We start from the raw sequence: 27,713 nt of genomic DNA on the forward strand, positions 1-27,713 counted from the left end.
AATTTCGTTTGTGGATTATCTTTCAGCAAATATTTAAATTTCAAAGTACATAACTAAGACTTAACAAACAAATATGTATATCTAATTGGCTTCATTTTTTTCTTCTCCCTTCAACAGCAATGTGCTGGGTCCATATGTGAAAAATACAGCTTGGAGGAGTGCACGTGTGCCAGTTCAGATGGCAAAGATGACAAAGAATTATGCCATGTCTGCTGCATGCAAAAAAGTAAGATTTGCTGGACACAGGAGTTATCGATTATAATTTTCATTTAAGTATTATTTTTAAGTATCTGCTCCAGTTTTTCATCAATTTCTTGGCAGATGCATTGCAAACCATGCTGTTGGTGTGTTTTGGGTGTTTTATTTTAGCCTTTTTAAGGACATTTCAGGTTAATTCATACAGATTAACGTTCTGGAGACAATTCGGCTGTGTGAATTTGCGTTTGCAATAACATTCTATGAAATTCACTTCTGACTACAAATACACAAAAAAATAACACGATGGCTGATTTAGCACCCTGACTACAGACTGTCCAGTTTGTGTGGTTCTCCCTAGCCAAAGTAGGTCCATTGCGAACCACAAAAATGACACTATTTGCCTTGTTAACAGGCACTTGGCGTGTCTTCTCGTGACTTCATTTTACAAACCAGAATCACAAAAAGTGAACAAGCAGCGTAAACACTTACAAAACATCTTTTTCTCTGGTTCGTCTCCAGAGTGAATTTGGGCTGTATTTGTAGCACAATCGTCTTCTGTCGGTGAATTTAAAAAAAAACAGATTTCACTTGTTTTGTAATAATTAAAATACTGAGTCGCCCACGCTAGAGTTGATTTCTTGTAATTGTGCTTAGATGTTGAAAGTTGTCAGACTTGCTTGCAAGTTTAAAAAAGGGATGTAGCATAGAGACTAAAAGTAACAGTCTCTGCAATGGGAAATTTATCCTTTTGAAATGCATATTCTGTTTCATACAACACAATGTTTTTGTGGCCTCAAATTTGCTGAGAACTGTTGGTTATGCAATTTCTAGGCCCTACCTGGCCTTAGCCATGATTTGATACGATTTGATACGACGTGAATAGAAGGTTAAAACAAGGCCTGTATGGATATTGTTTTTTACTCCACGATTTATTCCTGCAGATACTCTCTGTAAGGGCGCATATTTAATTCTCAATGCTGAAATCAGTTCTCTATACTGGAAAAAATGCTCAACTGACCAGAAGTCTTCAGACCATCAAATTCATTGGCCAGGCTCACCCTCAACCTCTCACCCCACACTCACATTACCCCTCACCTCAAAGAGCTCCACTGGCTCCCAATCAACTAACAAGCAGTCTTAACTCTTTAGGCACACATACAAAGGCATTCACAACATTGGCCCCACATACCTTGCAACCACATAAACCTCCATTAACCTACCAGACAACTCCAGTCAGTGGGACACCTACTTGCAGACCCTGATCCGGCATTCGTACCTTGTACTACCTCGCTCCTAAAGCCTGGAACCATCTGCCTCTACACAGCCTTCTCCCTAGGTCTTGAATTCCACAAGAAACTGAGGACATGCTCTTCATCTAGCCCTGACCTTGGCTGGGCCATACAGCTCCTGCTTGAGCACAAGGATGCCCTCCCTGGTGAGTTGTGTACTATAGAAACACACCAACCATAGCATTATGCTTGGTATTATGTTGTGTCTAAATTCTTGATGATTCTTCCCCAGAGATGGAACATGCAATGATGTTTCAGCAATTTAAAAGATACTTGTTCAGTGTTTTTTTACACAGTTGACTCCCTCTCTGCAATTGTGCAGATACGCAGCTAGCCATGCTACTGCTCTCCATTGTCAATCAGTATTTGTAAAGCACGTCTACTCACCCATGATGGTCTCAAGGGTCTGGGGGGAGGAGAGGGGCCTCACCTGAAGAGCCACGTCTTGAGGTTCTTCCTGAAGATGACCAGCGAAGGGCTTTGTCTGAGGTGCAGGGGGAGGTTGTTCCAGCTCTTTGCTGCAGCGTAGGTGAAAGATCGTCCTCCAGAAGTGGTTTTGCAGATGTGAAGGATGGTGGCCAGGGCCATCTGGACGGAGCGGAGGTATCTGGGTGAAAGTGTGGAAGGAGACGCAGTGGTTCAGGTAGGCTGGTCCTGCGTTGTGTATGGTCTTGTATGTGTGGGTTGAAGGTGATTTGCTTCTCGACCGGTAGCCAGTGGAGGGTCCTCAGGTGTTATGATGTGTTCTTAGCGAGGGAGGTCCAGAATGAGTTTGGCGGCGGCGCTCTGGATGAGTTGAAGTTTTTTGATGTTCCTAGTCGAGGTGCCGGAGTAGAGGCATGGGTGACTGCCCTGCGACAGTCTGCTGGGATCCTTTGGAAGATCTTCTGAAGTTTGCAGTGTGCGCCAGCAGGAGGCGGCAACAGGGTTTACCTGGTGGTTCCTGGATAGGGAGGAGTTGAGGATGATTCCTAAGTTGCGGGCGTGCTCAGTCTGTGCAGGGAGGGTGCTGAGGGATGTGGGCCACCAGGAATCGTCCCAAGCTGGGGTGGCGTTTCCGAAGATAATGAGCTCCGTCTTGTCGGAGTTGAGCTTGAGGCAGCTTTCTCTCATCCAGGTGGTGACGGCTTCCATTCCTGAGTGGAAGTTCCTTTTTGCTGTGTCTGGGTCTTCAGTGAGGGAAATGAGTTATGTGTCATCGGCATATGACACGATGTTCATACCATGGTGTAGGAAGTTGGCTCTGTATGTACTATTTCAAAGTAAGAAATAGCATGCACTGAGTCCAAGGGTTCCCCTTAGAGGTAAGATAGTGGCAAAAAGAGATAATTCTAATGCTCTATTTTGTGGTAGTGTGGTCGAGCAGTAGGCTTATCAGAGGAGTAGTGTTAAGCATTTGTTGTACACGCACAGGCAATAAATGAGGAACACACACTCCAAGACAATTCCAGGCCAATAGGTTTTTGTATAGAAAAATATCTGTTCTTAGTTTATTTTAAGAACCACAGGTTCAAGATTTACAAGTAATACTTCAAATGAAAGGTATTTCAGGTAGGTACTTTAGGAGCTTTGAATTAGCAAAATAGCATATACAGTTTTCACATAAATGACATATAGCTATTTTAAAACTAGACAGTGCAATTTTCAACAGTTCCTGGGGGAGGGTAAGTGTTTGTTAGTTTTTGCAGGTAAGTAAGCCACCTACGGGGTTCAAGTTTGGGTCCAAGGTAGCCCACCGTTGGGGGTTCAGAGCAACCCCAAAGTTACCACACCAGCAGCTCAGGGCCGGTCAGGTGCAGAGGTCAAATTGGTGCCCAAAACGCATAGGCTTCAATGGAGAAGGGGGTGCCCCGGTTCCAGTCTGCCAGCAGGTAAGTACCCGCGTCTTCGGAGGGCAGACCAGGGGGGTTTTGTAGGGCACTGGGGGGGGACACAAGTCCACACAAAAAGTACACCCTCAGCAGCACGGGGCGGCCGGGTTCAGAGTGCAAACAGGTGTCGGGTTCACAATAGAAATCAATGGGAGACCAAGGGGTCTCTTCAGCGATGCAGGCAAGGGGGGGGCTCCTCGGGGTAGCCACCACCTGGGCAAGGGAGAGGGCCACCTGGGGGTCGCTCCTGCACTGGAGGTCGGATCCTTCAGGTCCTGGGGGCTGCGGGTGCAGTGTCTTTCCCAGGCGTCGGGTCTTTGAAGCAGGCAGTCGCGGTCAGGGGGAGCCTCGGGATTCCCTCTGCAGGCGTCGCTGTGGGGGCTCAGGGGGGTCAACTCTGGCTACTCACGGTCTCGTAGTCGCCGGGGAGTCCTCCCTGTGGTGTTTGTTCTCCACAAGTCGAGCCGGGGGCGTCGGGTGCAGAGTGCAAAGTCTCACGCTTCCGGCGGGAAACGTGTGTTGTTTCAAAGTTGCTTCTTTGTTACAAAGTTGCAGTCTTTGTGGAACAGAGCCGCTGTCCTCGGGAGTTCCTGGTCCTTCTAGATGCAGGGTAGTCCTCTGAGGCTTCAGAGGTTGCTGGACCCTGGGAACGCGTCGCTGGAGCAGTGTCTTTAGAAGTGGGGAGACAGGCCGGTAGAGCTGGGGCCAAAGCAGTTGGTGTCTCCGTCTTCTCTGCAGGTTTTTCAGTTCAGCAGTCCTCTTCTTCTTAGGTTGCAGGAATCTATCTTGCTGCGTTCTGGGAGCCCCTAAATACTCGATTTAGGGGTGTGTTGAGGTCTGGGGGGTTAGTAGCCAATGGCTACTGTCCTTGAGGGTGGCTACACCCTCTTTGTGCCTCCTTCCTGAGGGGAGGGGGGCACATCCCTAATCCTATTGGGGGAATCCTCCATCTGCAAGATGGAGGATTTCTAAAAGTCAGAGTCACCCTCAGCTCAGGACACCTTAGGGGCTGTCCTGACTGGCCAGTGACTCCTCCTTGTTTTTCTCATTATCTCTCCTGGACTTGCCGCCAAAAGTGGGGTCTGTGTCCAGGGGGCGGGCATCTCCACTAGCTGGAGTACCCTGGGGCATTGGAACACGAAGCCTGAGCCTTTGAGGCTCACTGCTAGGTGCTACAGTTCCTGCAGGGGGGAGGTGTGAAGCACCTCCACCCAGAGCAGGCTTTTGTTTCTGTCCTCAGAGAGCACAAAGGCCCTCACCACATGGGGTCAGAAACTCGTCTCTCAGCAGCAGGCTGGCACAGACCAGTCAGTCCTGCACTGAACAATTGGGTAAAATACAGGGGGAATCTCTAAGATGCCCTCTGTGTGCATTTTATAATAAATCCAACACTGGCATCTGTGTGGGTTTATTATTCTGAGAAGTTTGATACCAAACCTCCCAGTTTTCAGTGTAGCCATTATGGAGCTGTGGAGTTCGTTTTTGACAGACTCCCAGACCATATAATATTATGGCTACCCTGCACTTACAATATCTAAGGTTTTGCTTAGACACTGTAGGGGCATAGTGCTCATGCACCTATGCCCTCACCTGTGGTACAGTGCAACCTGCCTTAGGGCTGTAAGGCCTGCTAGAGGGGTGACTTACCTATGCCACAGGCAGTGTGAGGTTGGCATGGCACCCTGAGGGGAGTGCCATGTCGACTTAATAATTTTCTCCCCACCAGCACACACAAGCTGACAAGCAGTGTGTCTGTGCTGAGTGAGGGGTCGCTAGGGTGGCATAAGACATGCTGCAGCCCTTAGAGACCTTCCCTGGCATCAGGGCCCTTGGTACCAGGGGTACCAGTTACAAGGGACTTATATGGGTGCCAGGGTTGTGCCAATTGTGGAGACAACGGTACATTTTAGGTGAAAGAACACTGGTGCTGGGGCCTGGTTAGCAGGGTCCAAGCACACTTCAGTCAAGCCAGCATCAGTATTAGGCAAAAAGTGGGGGGTAACTGCAACAGGGAGCCATTTCTTTACATATGGCTTCTGACGATGGCAGCAAGATGGGCCCCTGTATACGTTGAATAGTGTGGGACTCAATGAGGATCCTTGGGGGACTCCGCAGTTGACTCCTGTGGGCCTGGAAGTGTAGGGGGTTAGTTTGACCCGCTGCATCATCCCGGAGAGGAAGGAGTGGATCCATTCCAGGGCTCCTCTGCGGATTCCTGTGTTGTGGAGTCTGGTGCGCAGAGTGCTGTGGGAGACTGTGTTGAATGTTTCTGAGAGGTCGGGGAGTATGAGTGCTGCAGTGTGGCCGCAGTCTCAGAGTAATCGGATGTTGTCGGTGGCTACCAAGAGTGCTGTCTCAGTGCTGTGATTGCTGCGGAAGGCGGACTGGGAGCTGTCCAGGAAGTTGCTGGCCTCGATAAAATTCCATAGTTGTGCATTGATTGCTTTCTCCAGTACTTTGGTGGGGTAGGGTTGCAGCAAGATGGGCCGGAAATTCTTTAGTTCTGTTGGGTCGGCTGAAGGGTTCTTCAGAAGAGGGCATATTTCGGGGTGTTTCCAGTCCTAGGGGAAGAAGCCCATGCTGATGGAGCAGTTGATTGTGTTACGGAGCTCGGGAGTGATGGATGCACTGGCTCTGATGTATATATGGTGCGGGCAGGGGTCCGAGGGGACTCCGGAGTGGGTGCTGTTCATGATGTTGACTGTTTCCTTTGTGGTGAGCGTGGACCAGCTGTGGATGGTCTGGATGGGTTCTTGGGGGGATGGGTGGGTCACAGGTTCCAGTGCCAGGATTTTCTGGGAGGAAACTGTTGTAGATGTCCTGGATCTTGTGGTGGAAAAAGGAGGCGAGTTTGTCACTGAGGTCCTGTGACGGGGGAATGCTGGTGGCTTCAGGGGGGAGAGGGGGGAAATGTGAACTCGTTGATGACTGAGAAGAGTTCCTTAGAGTTGTGGGTGGAGGAGTCGATGCGCTCCCAGAGTGCGTCCTTCCTTGCATTCTTGATTTTTCATAGTGGGTGGCGGTTGCTGCTGTGAATGATTCAAGGTCTTCACTGGATTGGCTGTTCCTCCATTTTTTTATCTAAATGTCTGCGGGTATGATTTGATATTTGGAGTTAGGTGGAGAACCAGCTGTCTTTCTTAGGTACAAGTTTGGCCGATGTCAGCTGGCCAGGGGCTAGAGTGTTGGTGCATTCGGTGATCCATGCATTGAGATTGTGCGCTTCTGTGTTGGCGTCGTCAGAGGGGAGAGCGAAGGATTTGGCGAGCGATGAGGTGAGTTGCTTGTTGGTAATTTCGTTCCATTTCCAGGGGGGGGGGGAGGGGGGGTCCAGGAGGTGCGGGTGCAACTGCTGGGTGCGGTGATTGTGAAGTGTATGCAGCGGTGGTCAGTCCAGTCTGGAGTGGAGATGATCATGATGGTATCCAGTGTGTGTCCTCCAAGGTGTGTGGGTGTGGAGACCAGCTGTCTGAGGCAGAGGGTGGCGAGGTTGTCGAGTAGAGCGGTGGTGTTTGTGTCGGTGCGGTCCTTGAGGTGGAAATTCAGGTCACTGAGGAGGAGGTAGTTGACTGACACCAGGGCCTGAGGGGTAGCGTTGTCTATGATGTCGTCTATGAAAGCTGGGCGGGGGCCGGGTGGCATGTACGCCAGGGTGCTACGGATGGAGGATTTGTGGTTGGAGTGGACCAGGAAGTGAAGGTATGGCATGGTGGTGCAGTGTTCTTCTGGGATGGCCATGACACATAGTGAGGACTTGTGTACGATGGCGAGTCCTCCGCCCGGGCGGGAGGGCCAGTCCCTCCTTATGATGCGATAACTGTTGGGAATGGCGATGTCTGGACCCGAGGTGCCGTTGGGCCAGGTCTCTGTAAGGAAGGCGATTTCCGGTCAGATGGTGTCGATCAGGTCCCAGAGTTTGGTGGCGTGTTTGTGGAGGCAGCAGATGTTCAGGAGCAGGCAGTTGATGGGGTTGTGGAGGTTGTTGGTATCTTTGTGTGCGGAGAGCACCTTTGTTTTGTTGAGGTTGGCACTGAAGTTGCAGTTCCTGCAGGTGAAAGGTCCATGGTTGTCCTTGTGGGAGATGGCGCAGCTGTTGTTGAGACTTCTGGTGTTGAGGTGGAGGAAGGTCTCGCAGTCGTAAGGAGGCAGTCCAGGGGGTGGTTTAACAGAGATACAGGATTCCTGGCGCTGAGCGTGGTCCAGGCCGGACGGGCGCAGATGTTCTTGCCTTTCGCGCGCCTGTGCCCGTCCACTGCACCAAGCCATTAAAAAGCTGTCACTGACCAGCTAATTGTTTCTCCCATAAGCTGCACCATTATGCAAGTACATCTGCCCCTCATAACATCAACACTCATGCGCTCATGCACACTATCAGCTCCCACATCCAGTGCTATATCACCTTCTCAGAACCTTCTGTAAACCATTTTCTTCACATGCAGCTCTATCTGCTGCTAAAATAAATACATCTGTAAATTTCCACGAAATAAAGTATAATTTATGCTGCTTTCCTATTCCACAACCAGGTTAATGTCAATTAATTCATTTACATGTGTTTTAAATTGATCACTGCTTCTTCTACGTGATCAGTTTTATACAGTTTTTCTACTATTATTTCCAGTGAACCCTCAGACGTGTAGCAGCACTGGGTCTGCTCAGTGGCAAAATTACTTCAGTGGCAAAACCATAACCCTGCAGCCTGGATCACCTTGTAATGAGTTCAAAGGCTACTGTGATGTCTTTATGCGTTGCCGATTGGTTGATGCCGACGGTCCACTTGCCAGATTAAAGAAAGCCATTTTTAATCCAGCACTCTACGAAAATATTGCTGAATGGATAGTGGTAAGCATAGTTAACTATTTAAGACACATTTAAAGTTTGAGAGGCAAAAAAAGTTTGGTATGTTCTGAATAATATATCTTGACTGTTTATCAGTCGTTAAATATTGTAACTCTAGTTGGAAAGCTGTACTATTTTGTTCCTGGCCAGATATGCTAAGTGCAGAAGCAGACTTTGGGAGTCGTCTGCAATAAGTTTGAACTGCCTGGAAGGACTTTGCTTTTAGAGTGGTACTTGCAAATCCACATCCTCTGTTTTTGTTTGTGGTGGCCCTGGAATGTGTTCATGCATGTCTCTCTGCTGGATGGTTGGGATGCAAGGACCACAATAATCTTCTGTAGAACACTTGAAGCCCTTCTAGAAACAAAGGCTCACCCAGACATTTTGCAGTCCATTTATTGCAAGAGTCAGTTAATTTGCCTTGTTGTTTTCTGTGATTCAACATTTAAACTATTCCCTTACAAACATTAGCTTGACTTTAATAACAAATGATTGGTTTGCATGTAAATGATGTACCTGGGTATATTTGGGTGGTTTACCGAAATAATGATGTCCCCAATTACTTTCTTCCTGATAGTTACATGTCAGAATGCATTATGTTCATGCCGTGAGCCCTGAGCTGTCTGTACATACCATGTGTGAATTATGCTCTAGAAGATGGGATGTATTTGATAGTCGAGACTATTTTGCAATACTGTGTTTAATTTAAGTTTGGATTATTCAGAGGATTCACATGTATCAAACATCTCGCTTTACCAGAGATGCACTTACTCTTAAGGTTTTTGAATTTTAAATGTTTCTTTACTTACAGCAAGTTCTCCCATACCTTTTAAGTCTGCTGTTAAAGTGAGGCTTTCTTTGGTGGTGTTTAGGGATGTTTTGCTTGTTTTCTGTTTCTCTCTGAAACAATGTCCCCTCATGTTTAATCTTCTTCAATGGTTGCTCGAGGAACATGACATTTAGGGCGATTGCATACATTATCTAATCATCTGTCATTCATATGTAAAGATAGTGAGAGTCTAATATCTTATTACAAAAGGAGCTACAGTCATTGTTTGTTAAAATATCTACTGCAAATAGTTTGAGTAACAAACATAGTGAGTCAGAAACAAACTACATTGTCTCTGCACTGAGAAGCTAAAATATCTACTTCAAAATCAACCGTAAAGTAATTTGTATTGGATAATACAAAATCTCTTGTGAGCAATATCTGCTCTCCATTTATTCAGTTTCCCTCTTCCATAGAACAGTATATTAAAACAATATATATGCATACCTCACCCCCACATACTTCCAACACCATCTTTTTGTTATCTTATATGGCATCTTATCAGTAACAAAAACGTTTTGCAGGAGCGATGTTTTTTTGCTTCAACTTTCCTAAATATTGTAATTTGGGCACCTCAATGAAGTGTAATACCATCTTCCCTTCTTTCTACAAAACCCTAAGCTTGCTGTGCTGGTGTCTTGCTGTTCTGCAAGCATGGGGACTCAGTAAAAGGGCACAGAAAAAGGAGTTCCAGAACAACTGTACACATAGTTGGTGCTCTTTCCTGCAAGCTTGTGTTTCCATGTGTTAGCCAATTAAAACGGGCCTCCTGGCGTCGCCAGTGCTTCTTAACTTTGGTAAGTTGAAATAGAAGCTATAGAAGAATTGTAAAAAGTGATAATTCACCAAATGTTCCAGAGTTCTGAACAGATAATGCAAGGGATCTGAATTTTTGAGAGGCCAGTTTGTCAGTGAAGGTAGTGTGGCCTCAGGTCAATGTATTAGGAGGAAGACTTCTCCTGAAGCCTTCCTCCACTTTCGTCTTAAAATAACTATATCAAATACAGCCAAAATACTAATATTGCAGATTAAGTTTCTAAATGTTGCTCCAACTGTTGATTTTCGGTTACTCTATGCCAGATTTAGATTATGTTGCACTAATATTTATGGCTGAAATGATGTGGATAAAAGGCTTTGGGGATATACACACTGACTCCTCTAAGACAGCATAGAACCTGTTAGGGACCGGTGCGGCTCTGTATGTGTGGGATCTGTTGTGAGAAACTGAACACCTGGGATAAAACGGCTGTGGACTTTGCATGTACTGTTCAAAAGGACCTGTAGGGTAAGGAGTATCCCATCTTTACCCCCACCCCCTCTTTGCCATCCGCGATTGAAACACCAAGTACAAAGAGAAAGAAACCTCTTTAGAGTGATTTAAGCTAAAACTTATGATGTACGAGGACGACAGTCATGGATGCTAATTTTATGGAAATCATTTTTGGTATTAAGATGGCTTTTAGTGGTATTTTTAGTAGATGCAGACGTGGGAGCAGAGGAAGGGAAACAAACAATTGTATTGACGGAAGCTAGTAACAGGAGAATGAAGGGTTAAACATAGAACATCTACTATATGTCAGGTCCTGGGGGGGAGAGGTACTGAACATATGAGGTACAGATCCCCCTTCGTTGACCTTAATGAGATAGAATTTGGGCAGTCATGAAACAGACTCGCAGAGCTACCACACCTCGAGTGTGCAGTAGGAGTGCAGTGTGTGGACCCACTCCTCGAATATGCAGGAGGAGTGCGGAATGTGGGCACACTCCGCAAGTGTGCAACAGGAGTGCAGTATTTGGACCCACTCTGCGAGTGTGCAGCAGAAGTGCAGAGTGTGAACATGCAATGAAAACATATACAAAGAATCTTCAATCTATAAACAGCAAATATATATGCACAGATACAAATATCTATATATATATATATATATATAATATATTCATACACTATGCAAAGCAGATAACTAGTAAAAATTCATCACAATGGAGCACAGTTTCTCCTTCATCTTTCTCTCAGTAGCTTGAAGCCGTAGACCCCCAAGATCGGCTGTCAGGAGAAAGAAAGGGATCGACCCTCACGGGAGATGTCAGACATTGACGTCTCAATCCTGACTGAGGTCTCCGAATCTCCCCACCGTCAATCCTGGGTCCCTTTCTATACCTTAAGCAAGCCAGAGAGGAGATTTCTAGAAAACATCCCCTCCCTCCTTGTTCAGAAATGCTAGCTTCTTCAGGTCAGCTTTGAAAGGGACACGTTGGAACTTGCCAGGTTTCCAAGGTGTCCCTCCCAAAACTAAACTGCTCTCTGCCGTACCATAAACATCATCCTAGTACATTCTTATCAGACTAACTCCCCCATGTTATGCCTTTTCTCTTGATGAGAAAGAACACGCAGACACGTAGAATAAAAACATGAGCAAAAACAAGTGCACGGAAAAATACTTGCAGTTCTAAAATGGCGGCCACTAATGTGACAGTGGACAAGCTAAGCCAAGTGCAACGTAGTGCAACATTGAGTCAGTGGTCAAAACACAAATATCATTACAGAAGTACCCACTTGTGAGTGTGCAGCAGGAGTGCAGTGTATGGACTCACTCCACAAGTGTGCTTGAAATGCAGATTATGAACCCATTTGTGAGTGTGCAGCAGGAGTGCAATGTGTGTACATACTCCACAAGTGTGCTGGAAGTGCAGAATGCGCACTCACTTGCAAGTGTGCAGCAGGAGTACAGAGTGTGGACCCACTCACAAATATGCAGCAGGAGTGCAGAGTGTGGACCCACTCGAGGGTGTAGCAAATGGACCCACTTTGCTTTGGTTTGTAGTGTGAGCTAGATACTGCTAGTTTATTGGACTGCAGTCGCGCAGTTTTAACTTTGTTAGGTCTTCCAAAGGAGCTAGTGGCATGGGAGGATAGTTATAGTTACAGAAAAGGCTATTATTGATCAGGCTCTGTGCCTTTATGCTGTGAATCTGGTTTCTATCTGGCAGTGCTACAATCGTCCGAGTGTAAACCAAGAAAAGAATCTGCAGGCGCTGCACTGAAACAGGTAATTATTACCACACGAATAATTGCAGTGAAGAGCTGCACTGCAGCAAAAGTAAAAACGCTTATTACCACATAAATATTGGCTGTGGCCAGGAGCACTTGGGGCTAGAAAATCTTCCCAGCCAAGGGCTGAAAGGAGCTGTGATGGATCAGATGAACAGCAAGACATGTAACTACAAGCTTTACATTCCAGCGAAGGGCTGGTAAAGCCAACAAACACACCTGAACGTACACATGCTGGTTTGTTTGAGTGACCGCACTTGTTGACATGGACAATTCACTGCTCCACTGGATTCAAACTCTGCCCTTTGCTGCTCTTAACCTTCCTTCTCTCGCCTGGCCTTTTCAGTGCCTGCTTCCAGACACTGTTGATTTCTTAAGTATTGGTCTTTTTCCCGCGCAAGACCTGGATTCGCACTCATGACGAATGCAGCTTCATCATGCATTTATAAAGTATCTGTTTCTTTCCCCTTAGTCAGCACCTACAGCTTTGTCTAGAAAGCATTGAAACTTTTATGTCCTCCGGGCAGAGAATCGTGCCTGCTTGGTGCAGCCATTTCTTTGCAGATTTCCCAGTGATGTTCGTGTGACATACTACTTGTTTAATTCATGAGCTGCAGCATGTAGTAAAACATGTGTTTCTTCTTTTTAAGCTCACTTTAGTTCACATCCTAATTGAAGGGCCAGATTGTGGAGTTGCTTGGCTTGGTGAAGTATTTGCTCGTCTATTTCTAAACTAATGGTTATTTTTCCCCAGGCTTTATGGTCGCATTCCAGCACCATCTTACTTGTTTGCCTTTTGTCTGAATGTCTAAATTGTCTTTTTTCTTATTGCTCTTCCTCGAGTCTCTAGGGGAGTTAATGAAAACTTGCTGGTCTTGGAGAGATTTGTCATTTACAGCAACATCGCCACACCTGATCAGTCTATTTTCTAAACATACTTGCCAAACCTTCAGATTCTGGAAGAACCTGAAGTAATAGCAGATACAACCTGCTGCTGGTGCTACATTACTTGTGACCTGTTAAATGACATCATTGATGACCTCATGCAATCATGGTGGCACAGACCTATAGCCAACTCCTCCCCTTCTACATGGCATATCTTTAGGTTCACAAACTTTGCACCAATGGGATGGGTTAGGTGCTGTGTCCAACACCCTCTGGATACCATCCCCCTGTAGACTCCTAACCCACTTTTCTGTGATTTTTTTTAAATTCTTTTTTATTTTTCCCCAAGTTTTGCAGTACCTGCTGCCCGAGTGTCACCCAGATGGTGCTGTGGTGCAATACAGCCTTCCTTACGGAAGCTTGCAAGGTACCATGTGTGTGAAGCTGGAGCAGCACTCCCGCCGGATGTCTGCATTATCTTTGTGATACAAAGGGAAAAAAAAGTCCTGGGGAGTTTGGGGCAAGTACTTCTGGGTAACCCCCTGGGTGTCCCTACCCTCCCCCTTATACCACTTTTCCAAAACATTTTCAGGACACTGGGACTGAGACCCTTAGCCAGGTCGTACCTACCACAACATTTTGTTCTGTGCTTCGGCCAGCCAATCAGATTGCTCAGGACTGGTCCTGGTCCTGCAGATCTGAAGCTGCCAATGGGAGAAAAAGCTACCATGGCCGATCGGAGGGCCCTGCTTTTTTCAGTTTTGGTTCTGCAGGACCAACTGTCCAAATCAGGGGTCTCCGACAGGTCAATCACGACCTACCTGTAGTTCGCAGAGCGCTACTTAGTAGCTCGCACATGATAAATGTCTATCAGCAGGCTCGACATTATACAGCTTCCCATCTGACAAGGCAGCTATTTACAATACAGTGCCCCTTCCTGTGAGGGTTGGAAAACTGACAGTGCCGGATGATTAAGACTATCCTCCTTTGAAACATTTTCTCTTCTTTTTTTCCTTTCTTTCTTGCCTCTCATTCCTTTTTCCTTGTTTTATGTGTTTTTCTCCTTTCTTGTTTTCTTTTATCCCCCTTTCTTGTCTTTCCTCTTAATCTCCCTTCTTCCTATTTTTTACACAACATTTTTCCCTCCTCCTTTGTTGTACATTTTTTTCAGCTTCTTTCTTCCTTTTGCTTGTCTTGATTTTACTCTATTTTCTCTACCTTTTTCTATTTTTTCATTTTTACCTCTACTTTTCTTCTTTTCCTCAATTTTACCCTACTGTTAGCTTCCTTCTTTCATAATTTTTATTTCTCATATTTTTCTCTGCTGTCTTTTGCCCTAACTTTATTCTCCACCTTTCTTTCACCTTCTTTCACTTGATAATTTCCTTTGTCTTTTCATTTTTTTATTTTTCCTTCCCTTTCTTTCCCTTTTCCCTTTTTCTTTGCCTTCCTCCCCTCTTTCTTGATTTCTCTTTTTATTTCTTGTCTTCCTTTCTTTACTTTGTTTATTCTCTTCTCTTGTCCTTTCCTTCCTTTAATTCAGTTTTATCATCTTTCTCTGGCTTTTCTCCTCTGCTATTCTTTCTCTATCCTGTTGTATTTAGTTTTTACCTGCATTTATTTCTCCTTTTTCATCCACTATGGCTCTTTTCTCCACTCCTCCTTTCAGCTTCTTTCTCATTTTCCTTTTTCTTCTACTTTCTTTCCCTTTCTTCCTCATTAATCCTTTCCCTTCTTTCCATCCTCCTCTAGTTTTTCTTTGTCATGCTCTTCCTTCATTTTCTACTTCATTTGTCAATCTTTCTTGCCTCCTCTTATTTCATTCATAACATCACCATTTTTTTCTTCCTCTCAATTTCTTGAGTTCTTTTTTCTCTCAGCTTTTCGTTCTTCTTTGTTTATTTTTAATTATTCTTTCATTGTTTCTCCCTTCTTTTCTTTTTCTCTGCTCTCATATTTCTTTCTTCTCCGTCTAACATACTTCCCTTTGTCTTTCTCTCTTCCTCTCTCTCTCTCTGGTACCCTCTTTTTTTCTCACATTCTTTCTCTCTTTCTACCTTGTACTGTCTCAAAAGCAAAGGAACAAAACTGATCCATGGAGAGACCTCTGATATAAACCTCTTGCGATACAGCATCTGTACTGTTAATACTGTATACTCCCTGTAGCAGGACTAGGGTACTCTTGGGGCAGTGTTTTAAGTTATTCATCCTCTGTGTACATTTATTAAATTCCATATTAGACAGTAGCTCAAAACGGTTTTTCAGTGATCTGAAGTAGCTCTCACTAAATCAGATGTTGGAGACCCATGTTCAACATCTTCTCTGACATCTTCAATTTTTACCCACAGATTTATTTGATCCTCTCCATTTGTGATTTCCAACTTCCAGTCATACAATTTGCTCCATAAACTTTTTACTCTTATTCTAGATATTGCCATCTAACAACTCTGACACCCTTTAGCATATTGGGGAATCGCAAACGTTTTTGAGGCTTCCTCCCTAATCTTGTTCTAATCCAATAATTTTTTCTTCCTTCAACAATCCTGGACACCCTCTTTCTGCCACTCGTTTTGTCAAATGATGAATGTTCACCGCTTTCACCATTCACAAGTGTTGTATGAAGTTCATCATTTTCTCTACTGTTCTTCTCCAATCACCCCGTCACACAAAGCCAATTCTGAACCGTCTTTTAACAACCTGTTCAACCTTACAATTGGCCATTACTGTGAGAGGAATACACAGAGGTTTGCATAGGTTTAATCCTGTGATAATTCAGTCTTGTTGGAAGCCCAATGAACACCATTGTCTGTCAGTTTTTCTTGAGGAAACCATTCTGTCAAGGATAAATGCTTCATAAACTTGCTCATTTCGACCATTACACTTGTGTAACAAACTTCACTTCAGACCATTATGAAAAGTGATCCACAGTGACAATGGTATATTTGGGAGAAGCCCATGACGCTCCAAAAGGCATTTGAAAAATATATATATTTCCAAGGACTTGCTGGTAGTTCAACTGTCGTACTGTGATACAAAAGTTCTTTGTGACTTATCACTCCAAGCACATTACCCAAAAAGTAACTTATTTCTGCACGGAGATTGATTCTAGTCCACCAAAGGTCCATTCTTATTTTTTTCTGATAAACATACCTGGATGACATTCATGAGTCAATATTATTAGACTTTGCCACAAAATCTCCAGAATTACTAGTAAATTACCGTGAAGCATCATCATCTTAAAAATAAACCGCAGTGCATATATGTTTTAACAAATTATGCATAGCGTGCTTGAAGACCTCAGACACTAGGACTACTAGGCAGTCGTGACTTTGATTTCTCATGCAGTACATTCTGATAAGGTGCTGACAAAAGATCAAGGGTCCAAAGATTAGTCACATTTCACCGATGTTTGACAGAGGGCATAGATCAGTTAAATCTCTTGAATCCACAGAATAACATATTGTTTCTATTACTCACCACTGCAGGTGATGGACATTCTGAAGCTTCAGTCTGTTCAATCACACCTTTGCTGCACAATCTTGTGCGTTCTGCAATTCATTTCTCCCAGACCCTGGTATGTTTCTTACTTTGTCCACTTGTGGTTTGGCATTACATCTAGGAGTTATTAAATATTCAAAAGCTTTTAACAATCCTAAAAATATATTAAACACTTTGGACAAGAGAGGCAGTGGTTTGTCCATGCTTTTTAAGAAGTAAAATACCCTCTGCCAATGTTAAAAGCAAATTGCAATTCACTTGGAAGTTCCATGACCTTTGCCCTCATTTCCCTGTATGGTCTCAACTCTTTGGTGACTTACAATAACATATCATATGTTCAGTGGCATGTGTAGCTGCAGATACACATGCAATGCATAGTCCTGCCATCGAGTGTTGGGCTCGGAGTGTTACAAGTTGTTTTTGTTCGAAGAAGTCTTTTTTTCGAGTCACAGGATTGAATGACTCCTCCCTTCGGTGATAGTGCGTATGGGCATCGACTCCTTTGTTAGATTGTTTTCTTTCCGCTGTCGGGTTCGGACGTGTTTCCTCTCGCTCTGAGAATTTAGATTCAGAAACTTTATAATAACTTTATTTCACCGTCGGTATTGTTTCGATCGCGTTTCCAACTATAATCGAGCTGATAGTACCGTCGGGAACCACAAAAAGCCCTTTTGGGCGCGCGTGCCCAACTCTGGCCTGTTGAGGCCTACCACGCCGAAGCCTGATGGATCGGACTCCATTCCGATTCTGTCCTCGATACCATGCAAAATTCCCATATACAGATCAATACTTGGTATGTAATCTCTGTCTCTCTCCCCCGAGCATTGAGAAGAAGACTGTGAAGCTTGTTGGTTGTTCCGGTCGAAAAAGACTCTGCGTGACCGGAGAGCGAGGAGGCTTGAAATGGCGTTGAAACATACAGAGTACACCGACACCGTGGAAGAACAGGCATGGACAGTTTCGACCCAGGACACCGACTCTGAAGCAGACTCGGACGAAGACAGCCAACTAATCACTGCGGCTTAGCATGTTAGTAGAACTGCCCCTATGCCCACTTCCAAGAGACCTGTTAAGGCCTTGGGTACACCACTGCCAGAGAGTCATGGTTCCACCTCAAAGAAAATCGTCAGCGACCGACCTTCAGGTTCGGCGCCGAAAAAGGCCGCACCCGTTTCGATGCCAGAGTCGAGTAAATCTATCAAAAGCTCCACATCCGAGCCAACCCGACATCCAGCTTCGGATCCGAAATAACAGGCTGTATCTTCGGGACAGAAAAAGTTGTCCACTTCGGAGCCGAAAAATCTCTTTACACAGAGGAACAAGGACTTTCGAGCCTCTTATAGAGCTCAACACTTCAGAGGCAAATTTCAAGCCTCAGAGTGTCACCAGTCCATCAAAACAGTGACTTCCTTAGTATACCACAACCCCAGACATCTCCTGGGGGGGGGGGGTGTGCAAGACTGCAGCAATTCCACCCCCAATGGCAAAATATCACCACAGACCAATGGGTACTTTCAATTATCTGCAATGGTTACTGCCTAGAACTCAGTTCTACTCCTCCAAACATTCCCCCTCGTTATCACATGTTATCCCCAGAACACAAAGTTCTGTTACAACAAGAGGTACAATCGCTACTACTAAAAGAAGCAATAGAATTGATTCCAAAATCTCAACGCAGAACAGAGGTACATTCACTATACTTCCTCATTCCCAAAAAGGATGCCACTCTCAGACCCATTCTAGATCTCAGACCACTAAATCTCTATATCCTGTCAGAACTCTTTCACATGGTAACTCTGCAGGACGTCATTCCACTACTTCAAAAACAAGATTACATGACTGCATTGGATCTCAAAGATGCATATTTTCATATCCCCATACATCCAGCTCATCGAAAATACCTAAGGTTTGTAATAGCGGGAAACCACTACGAATTCAAAGTTCTTCCATTCGGCATACCAGCTCCAAGGGTTTTCACAGAATGCCTAGTGGTAGTAGCAGCTTACTTAGGAAGACAACACATACATGTCTTTCTTTATCTAGACGGCTGACTAATAAAATCAAGCAATATTATACAATGTCAGCAACACGCTCAATACACAATAGAAACCCTACACACATTAGGGTTCACAATCAATTACCAAAAATCTCATCTTCAACCTGCACAGGTTTAACCTTACCTAGGTGCTATTCCCAATACCAAGAAAGCCTTAGCCTAACCAAATACACAAAGGATGCAAGCTTTTCAAAATCTCATATCACAGATGCAGCCAAATCAACATTACACTGTAAGGTTTATCATGAAACTATTGGGAATGATGGCATCCTGCATAGCAATAGTACCGCATGCAAGATTAAACATGAGAACACTACAACAGTGCCTCTCACAGCAATGGTCTCAAGCACAGGGTCGATTACAGGATCTAGTGTTGTTAGACCGCAAAACAAACAAATCTCTTCAATTGTGGAATCACAACAATTTAATAAAGGGGTGGGTATTTCAGGACCCTGTGCCTCAGACCACAATAACAGATGCATCAATGATAGGCTGGGGAGCTCACCTCAACAACCTTACCATACAAGGGGAATGGAATTCAGTACAGTTAACTTATCACATAAACCATTTAGAATTGTTAGCTGTGTTCCTTGCCGTAAAAGCTTTTCAACCCCTTCTCAAGCACAAAACTGTCTTGATAAAACCAGACAAAATGACAACAATGTATTATCTGAAGAAACAAGGAGGAACACATTCATCTCAACTGTCCTTTCTAGCCCAAACAATCTGGAAATGGGCAATTCACAATCACATTTACTTGCTAGCAGAATACATCCCAGGGATATACAATCAGCTAGCGGACCTGCTAAGCAGGACACAGCAACAGGATGGGAGATTCACTCTCCGGTACTTCAACAGTACTTTCAAATGTGGGCAACACCAGAAATAGACCTATTTGCAACAAGCGAAAACGCAAAATGACAACTTCGCATCCAGGCACCCACACCCTCTGTCCAGGGGCAATGCTCTGTGGATCAACTGGTCAGGGATATTTGCTTACGCTTTTCCCCCCTCTCCCACTAATTCAATTTCTGGTCAACATACTGTGTCACACCTCTCTCACCATGATATGCATAGCCCCCCCGTTGGCATAGCAACATTGGTGTACAACACTCCTAGATCTGTCAGTAGTACCTCATTGCAAACTTCCAAACAGACCGGATTTGTTAACACAAAACAAAGGCCAAATGAGGCATCCCAGTCCCAGTGTTCTCAACTTAGCGATTTGGCTCCTGCAGTCATAGAATTTGGATACTTACAACTTCCATTAGAATGTATGGAAGTTCTGAAACAAGCACGGAAGCCTACAACTAGGCAGTGCTATGCTAATAAGTGGAAACGTTTTGTTTACCACTGTCAACCTAAAAATATAGACCCACTTAAAGCATCAATACAAGATATTGTATGCTACCTGCTTCATTTACAAAAAGCAGATTTAGCGTTCTCCTCTATTACAATTCATCTCACTGCCATATCATCATTCTTACAAAATATACAACATCCCTCTCTTTAGAGTTCCTTTTATTAAAGCCTTTATGGAAGGACTAAAACATATTATTCCACCAAGAACCCCACCAGTTCCTGCTTGGAATCTAAAAATTTTACTCACAAGACCAATGGGACCACCATTTGAGCCCATACATTCATGTGATATTCAGTCTCTGACTTGGAAAGTTGCTTTATTAGTAGCAATTACTTCATTAAGAAGAGTTAATGAAATACAAGCATTCACTCTGGAGGAACCTTTTTTCCCAAGAACACAAACATAAAGTAGTACTTAGGACTAATCCAACATTTTTGCCAAAAGTAGTTTCTCCTTTTCACGTTAACCAAACAGTGGAATTGCTAGTTTTCTTCCCACAGCCAGACTCAACTGCTGAAAGAGCTCTTCATACTCTTGACCCTAAAAGAGCTCTAATGTACTATGTTGATCAAACAAAAGAGTTTAGGAAAACTAAACAGCTTTTCGTTGCTTTTCAGCAACCACATAAAGGAAATCCTATCTCTAAACAAGGATTAGCTAGATGGATTGTTAAATGCATCCAAACATGTTACATTAAAGCAAAAAGACCACTTTTAATAACACCTAAGGCACGTTCCAGTAGGAAAAAAGGTGCTTCCATGGCTTTTTTTTAGGTAACATACCAATGGCAGACATATGTAAAGCTGCCACATGGTCCACTCCACATACATTTACTAAACATTACTGTGTGGATGTATTTTCAAAAAAGGCCAATGTTGGTCAAGCTGTACTTAACTTTATTTCAAACTACTTCAACTCCTACAGGCTAGCCGCCGCTGTTTTGGGAGAAGGACTGCTTTTTAGTCTATGCATAGCATGTGTATCTGCAGCTACACATGCCACCAAACGGAAAATGTCACTTACCCAGTGTACATCTGTTCGTGGCATGTAGTGCTGCAGATTCACATGCAAACCTTCCCTCCTCCCGGGAAGCCTGTAGCGGTTGCAGTATTTATTTGTACATATATGTGTGTGGATGGATATATATTTGTTTTTTTACATTTACATGGACATCCTATCTACTTACTACGTTTTCTTGTACATTTATATTCTTTCACTTTCACTCCTTCATACACCCTTCTGTGGGAAAACAATCTAACAAAGGAGTTGATGCCCTTTCGCACTATCATTGAAGGGAGGAGTCATTCGATCCTGTGACTCGAAAAAAAAGACTTCTTTGAAGAAAAACAACTTGTAACAGTCACGCCCAACACTAGATGGCGGGACTATGCATAGCATGTGAATCAGCAGCACTACGTGCCACTAATAGATGTACACTGGGTAAGTGACATTTTCCACCTGTGTGTATGTTTTAGAGCAAACTATACCTAGTCAGATTCAGAAAAGGAGGGGGGGGATCCTCTGCCAAGAATGGAACCCCCCTCATGCATTCCCCTCCACCGTGAAATCTCCACAACACCGTACCTTTAATAATAATAATAATAATAATTATACAAGAAAAAATATGACATAAAATTGAGCAGACAGATAAGTGCAAAATACATTGCAAAACTATAAAAGCAGTACAGATGACCAGTCTCGTATAGCAGCAGCCAAATTACCAAACAGTTCATAACCTCAATGTAGAATAAAATTCATCGATGTAGAATAAAATCCATGACTGCAATGGATAATCCACCCTAGAGAAAACCTACAATTATTATGATTAATAAAATGATAGAGTAGAACTGTGGTGCATATAACCAGCCTCAAATAGCAGCAAATAAATAACCAGCCAATAAATAATCACAATACAAGGTACCCATCTAAGACAGCATAAAAAGTGACCCAGCTTAAAAACAACATAGAATTGTTACCTTTCAAGGGTACACGTATAGTGTTATACTTATTTTTCAAACCAGGAATTAATCAAAGCCAGTGTATATAAATCAAAGTGTCGTTCAATAGATATCAAAAATACAAAGAGAGAATTCCGTCCTAGAAAATATGGCAATAACCCAATTCCCCAGCCCATAAACTCATAAAGTGCAAGGTTCATTTGCAAAAGAGTGCAGATATGCTACACTTTGGCTGCTTCCATCCAGGAAACTGGCAACACCCAAATTCTACCCCCCCCCCCCCCCCCCCCACCACGCTGTTTCTTTTATCCTTTAAGCTTGTACAAAGCAGTTTCCATATGATAAGTTGCTAAAAATCTTGATCTCCACATGGAAAACATTGGGTATCTACACTTAACCATTATGATGTTATGCTAATTCGGTCAACAGCTAAGGCAGTCAATAAAAAACATGACTTTTGTCCATACAATTCATCATTCTCCATGCCCTTGTGTACCCCAAGGATCAACAATGAGATAGTGATACAAACATCAGTCTATAGCACTAACCCCAAGAATCTTTCAACTTCCTGTACAAATGTGGTTAGTTTTGGGCATGAAAAAAACATGTGTATAATTTCAGCATTGGTAGAGCCGCAGTGACTACATTTGCCGCCAAATCCTTTGCCCCACTTAGCCATCTTAGCCGGGGTATGAAATAAGTTGAATATTGTTTTGAAATGTTGGCTCTTGAGATTGTCCGTCAACAAACAATCCGTTACTCAGTTCGAGAGACTCCTGAACCCAGTTGCCTTCAACCCCTAATCTGCGCTCCCATTTTTAGGTTGAATGCGAAAGTGCTCTGACGTGTTGTAATCTATCTGTGGGCTTTTAACCACGCCCACCGCACGCCCATCACTATCACTCGTTCAATGGCTTGCCTTTCAAAAATCCTTTATCGATGGTAAATGCTTTTTGTTTGTCCCTTCTTTGGGCAGTTGTGTTACCACCTTGCCCATTGATCCGGTTACATGGATAATTGCACGTTTGCCATTACTTTTGACTGCAAGCAAACTTCTTTTTCCTTTTGTGTCTCTCCTTCGTCCTCACACTCAAGGTAGCCGTGGCACCTTGAAATTGGCTTGCTTATGTCAACTGTTTTCATTTTCAAGAAAATTCCAGCTACGAATTTACAACGATAATAGCTCTTACTCGAGCAAATGCGAGACCATTTGCATTGCAAATGCTTGTTTATTCTTTAACTCTAAATCGTGTGGGGAAACCTGTATTAGCAAGTCGTATATTTGCCCAATCCTATCTCCTCGAATTGCTGCTTCAACTAAAGGAATTTTTAATAATGCCTTTGTATCTTTTATATTGCTGCACAAAAAGTCTTGTAACTGAAGAAACTTTGAAAAAACAAAACCCTCAACAGCCCATAATCCTCCTGTAAATCACTAAATGCCCGAAGTTGTCCATTAGTATATAGGTCACCCACAATCATGAGACTCTTCTTTGCCCACCTAGACATGGTTGCATTGTGAAATTCTCAGCGGAAGCACCACCGGGGCTGCCATGGGTGTATATGAGTTAATTTTAGGGATACTTAATTTCCGCTTTATTTCTACCCATACCTTCTATGCTGATCTAACAATCTTAAACCTAGTTCTTTTGTAATAATATTACTCTAAAGGCCGAGGGCACATCTGATAAATTTGTTGACCCTTTTGCAATGAAATCCATATCTAGGCCACCTTTAGTTAAGACATCTATGTGTTGTAACATACATGCCAAATAATAAAATGTAAAGTTCAGAACTTCCCACCCACCACAGTATGTCGTGAGAACCATGTACTTGGCTGCCAGTCCTGAAAACCTAAAACAATTGTTTTGTAAGCTGGAAAGCCAGAACTTACTGATTTCCAGTGGAATGGTCCTGAAAATATAAAGCACTTTAGGAAGAATAGACATCTTGCAGAACATAGCACCTCCCAAATAATGACAAGTGCAGGTTGGTCCATTCTCTCCAATCTTCGCTTGGTCTCTTCCAATATCGGTTCTAAATTTATTTCAACCAGCTTATCTAGCCCCGTTGTAAGTTTTAGCCCTATATACACTACTTCATCCACAGCACAGCTGTCATTGAAGCTCACCCGCTCAGTGCGTCAAACCTGTTTCTTGCCCTCGTTTAACTTGTATCCTGAAAGTCAGCCAGACTGCAAAGCAAGCTTTTCTATTGTGTGAAGCTCAGTTCCAGGATCAAATGTAATCACTGTGATATCATCCTCATAGGCTGAAACATGATATTCCACCTGGTGGACAGTAACAGGTTTAATAATATGAGCTTTTCTCAAGCATAGTTAAAAAAGGGCAAATAATAGTGATGGCTAAGGGCACCCCTGCTGGGTCCTTCTTGAAATGACTATCTTATCAGTCCTGCCACATAATACAGTCAGTAGCTCTTGATGACTTTTACAATGCTTTATTAGCTTGTATGAAACATTTCCCAAAACCTTTCCAGTCCAATACTGTCCATTAAAAAAAAAAAAAATGACACCCAATTGAATGCCGTTTCAGCATCTAAAAAGGCTAGACTTGGCTGAAACTTGTGAGCTGTAGCCACGTCCAATAATGTGATGGCTCCTAATATCACCCACCATACTACGACCAGGAATTAAGCCATGTTGGTGTAGATAAACTAAGATCACAATAAACCGACTTAATCTATTTGCCAAAATGTTGGTGTAAGTTTTCCTATCGCTGGTAATTAACTAAATCGGTCTATAAGACCCTGGAAGTGATGCCAGCTTATCATTCTTTTTTAAAACCAATTATTTTAGTGTATTCCCAAGAGGGGGTAATAGTCTCAGATTGTGCTTGGAGGAAAGTTAGCAACATACGCTGCCTAAGCTTGCCAAAAAATATGGCATAGAACTCGAGTGGGATGTTATCAGGACCAGAAGTCTTCCCTCTCACTAAGTATTTAATAGCCTCTGATAGCTCCTCCAGAGTAACATCGGCATCCATGATTGCTTAGTCTTCTTGGCTTAGGATAGCTGTATTCAACTCATTAAGGAGATAATCGTACCCATTACTTGAGTTGGCTAATTCTTCAATATAAAGTGCTTCATAAAAGTTTTTTAAGACCCTTAAATATATCCGATCGAGACTCGTATAGCTGCCATTGACAATCTGTTATAGCAGAAATACTGCATTGTCGTTTTCTATCTCATGCATTTGGCTAATAGTCTTCCTGTGCTGTCCCCATGCTCATAGCAGTCTGCTTTGAATAGCTGAAATTTACCTGCCACTTCCATCCCAAGATGATTGTTAATTTTAGATTTCAATAGAGCTATCTTCTGTTGTACTTCCTGGACATCCAGTCCTTTATTGTAAGTGCCCTTCTGGTGAGTTCCCCCTCAGCTAAAAGCAGCTAGCGGTATAGATTTTGAATTTCTTCTTGTTTTAACTTTTGGTGATGCAGGCTATAGCTAAATGTCTCACCCGCATCCCCACCTTCAGGGCATCCCAACCATGCTTGCGGACGCAGTCCCTCTATTAAATTCCCAAAACTGCTCAATCCACCTACACATGTGATCTTGATATGCTATGTCAGCTAACAGTTTTCTTTCAAAAGTCCAGGTTCTCTGAGGCCTACTCATACCTATTAATGAGATTTCCAAGACAAGTGGGCAGTAATCCAAGACAACTTTAGGGAGCATCCCAATCATTGTTTGACGAACTATAGTAGTGGACACAAAAAAATATTCTAGCCGCACCAACTTATTATGTGGAAATGAATTAAATGTAAATCCTGGATCTTGAATCTTATATTTAGCCCAAATGTCTGTTAAGCCATGATCTTTTACCAATCATTGTAGGGCCCTATACACCCCAGGCTTTCTACCGGCATAGAGCTGTCATAAACATCAATATGAATATTGAGATCCCAGGAGATAATTAAGGGTGCGGGCCATAAAGCCAACTCCAGATTTAAGAAATCAAAAGTATCACTCACCAATGTTTGTTATTGAGCACAGCGTAAATCTTAGATTGCCCGCAACACTTTCAAGGTTGGCCCATCGACCACATTTGTCCACCTCTGCATGTTTCAAAGAGTGGATTGACTTTTTTTGCTAGCACTGCCACACCCCTTGATGTAACAGCTTGCCACATGCATGCCAGCAAAGAAAAGCCTAGATCATTAAAGCACCAATGCTTGTCACATGGAATATGGGTTTCTTGTATACATAGCAAATCTGGCTTCATATGCTTCAATACCAAAGCAGACTTTCTTGTTTTACCCTTATGTAGCCTGCATATATTCAAAGAACAAATTAGTAATTTATGGCCCCCATATTCATCCTAATAGGAAAATCAATAATGGCCTGATACACCTAAAGAGCTCCACCAGTAGAATCATAAAGAAATCAGCAAAAATGGGAATCTATATAGTACAGCCATTTAGAAAGACTGTACCACCACTGTAGGAGCCATAACAGTGCTACCACAACTATTGTTATTTTTCCAGCAAAGTAAAAGAGATGTGAACGAACATACTGCATTTATATTAACTTGTTGAATATCATGTCTTCTGTACTTCCCAAGAAGAAAAAATATTTTTCACCCTTGCCACCCAACCCCAACCCCCCTCCTGACACCCCTCCTTAGAAGTCCATCCTCCCACACCCACCAGCTTCCCCCTCTAAACTCTTGAAAGTGGTTGGACCCTCCAGGTCCTTGTGAATCCACTCCCCTCCAGCTCACATCGTACCACACTGCAAATCCAAACACACTTAAAGAAACAAGCATTTGCAGTGCAATGGGTCTCACGTTTGCTCGAGTTAAAGCTATTAGTGTTGTAAACTCCTAACTGGACTTTTCTTGCCACATAAACTGAAAATGAAAAGTAAAACAGTTTCATATCAGCGAGCCGACTGCCGCCATGAGCACAAAGCAGACACAAAAAAGGAAACAGAAGTTCGCTCGCAGTGAAACGTATCGGCAAAAGTGCAATTATCCATGTAACCGGCAATAGTTCAAATAGCTATGTAACAGGGTCGATGTCATACAAAATGCTAGACTACTGCCCAGCAAGATCGCGCTGCCTACAAATCAAAGAGAAAAAGTAGTCCAGAAACCATAGCGAAAACATGGAGCCTCGTATGTTTTCAGTAGTTGACTGGTACGCTCGAGGCAGGCTAAACACTGGAAAAGGCATGACGTATGCATGCCTTTTACTAATTAAATCAAGCAAATTTTAAAAGGCAAGCCCACGAACCAACCAAACTGATGGGTGTGACATTGGCGTGGTTAAAAGCCCACAGAGATTACACCAAGGACATAGCGCTTTGCACTCGACCCTAAAAAAGGAGAAAGACCAGCACACAAAAAATACATAAAAGGTTCACTCAGTAAAAACAGCTGGCTTTGAGGGCGCAAATCGACCAAAACAGCCAAGCTATCCAGCATGCACTTTCCCGTTTCAAGAGAGAGCCCCAGGTAAGATCACACCCCAGCCGGTTGCCCTAAATCCATCCCCTGTAAAAACTCCTTTGTCCTGATCTCATAGTCGAGAAAGTGAGACTTATCATGCCAAATCACTTTGGGCCAGATTTATGACTCCGAGTAATATTCATGAGATAGGTCACGATTTGCAACCCCATTGGGAATGGCTGCAATCAGAGGGGTGGTGACCTCCTGGGGACAGCAGACCACCATGTCTGTCTGCTTTCAAATAAAGTGTGTGTGTTTTTTTTTTTTTTAATGCAGCCTTGTTTTCCTGAAAGAAAAAGGGGATGCATTTCAAACAAAAGAATGGCATTTAAAAAAATAAATAACACTGGAACCACTGCCCGCTCGGAAAAAATATTTTCGCATTATTTGCAATATTTTTCCATTTT

General features: G+C 43.4%; 1 protein-coding gene across 1 annotated transcript in view; it reads left to right on the forward strand.

The window, feature by feature from the left end:
* Positions 1 to 27,713, forward strand: part of ADAM10 (ADAM metallopeptidase domain 10) — a 450,369-nt gene that overhangs the window by 397,864 nt on the left and 24,792 nt on the right. The window contains exons 13-14 of the mRNA XM_069222090.1: positions 118 to 226; positions 7,977 to 8,197. Of these exons, the coding sequence (XP_069078191.1) occupies positions 118 to 226; positions 7,977 to 8,197 (330 nt within the window). The remainder of the gene's footprint in view (positions 1 to 117; positions 227 to 7,976; positions 8,198 to 27,713) is intronic.

This window comes from Pleurodeles waltl, chromosome 3_1, assembly GCF_031143425.1.
Source record: "Pleurodeles waltl isolate 20211129_DDA chromosome 3_1, aPleWal1.hap1.20221129, whole genome shotgun sequence".
Lineage (NCBI taxonomy): Eukaryota > Metazoa > Chordata > Amphibia > Caudata > Salamandridae > Pleurodeles > Pleurodeles waltl.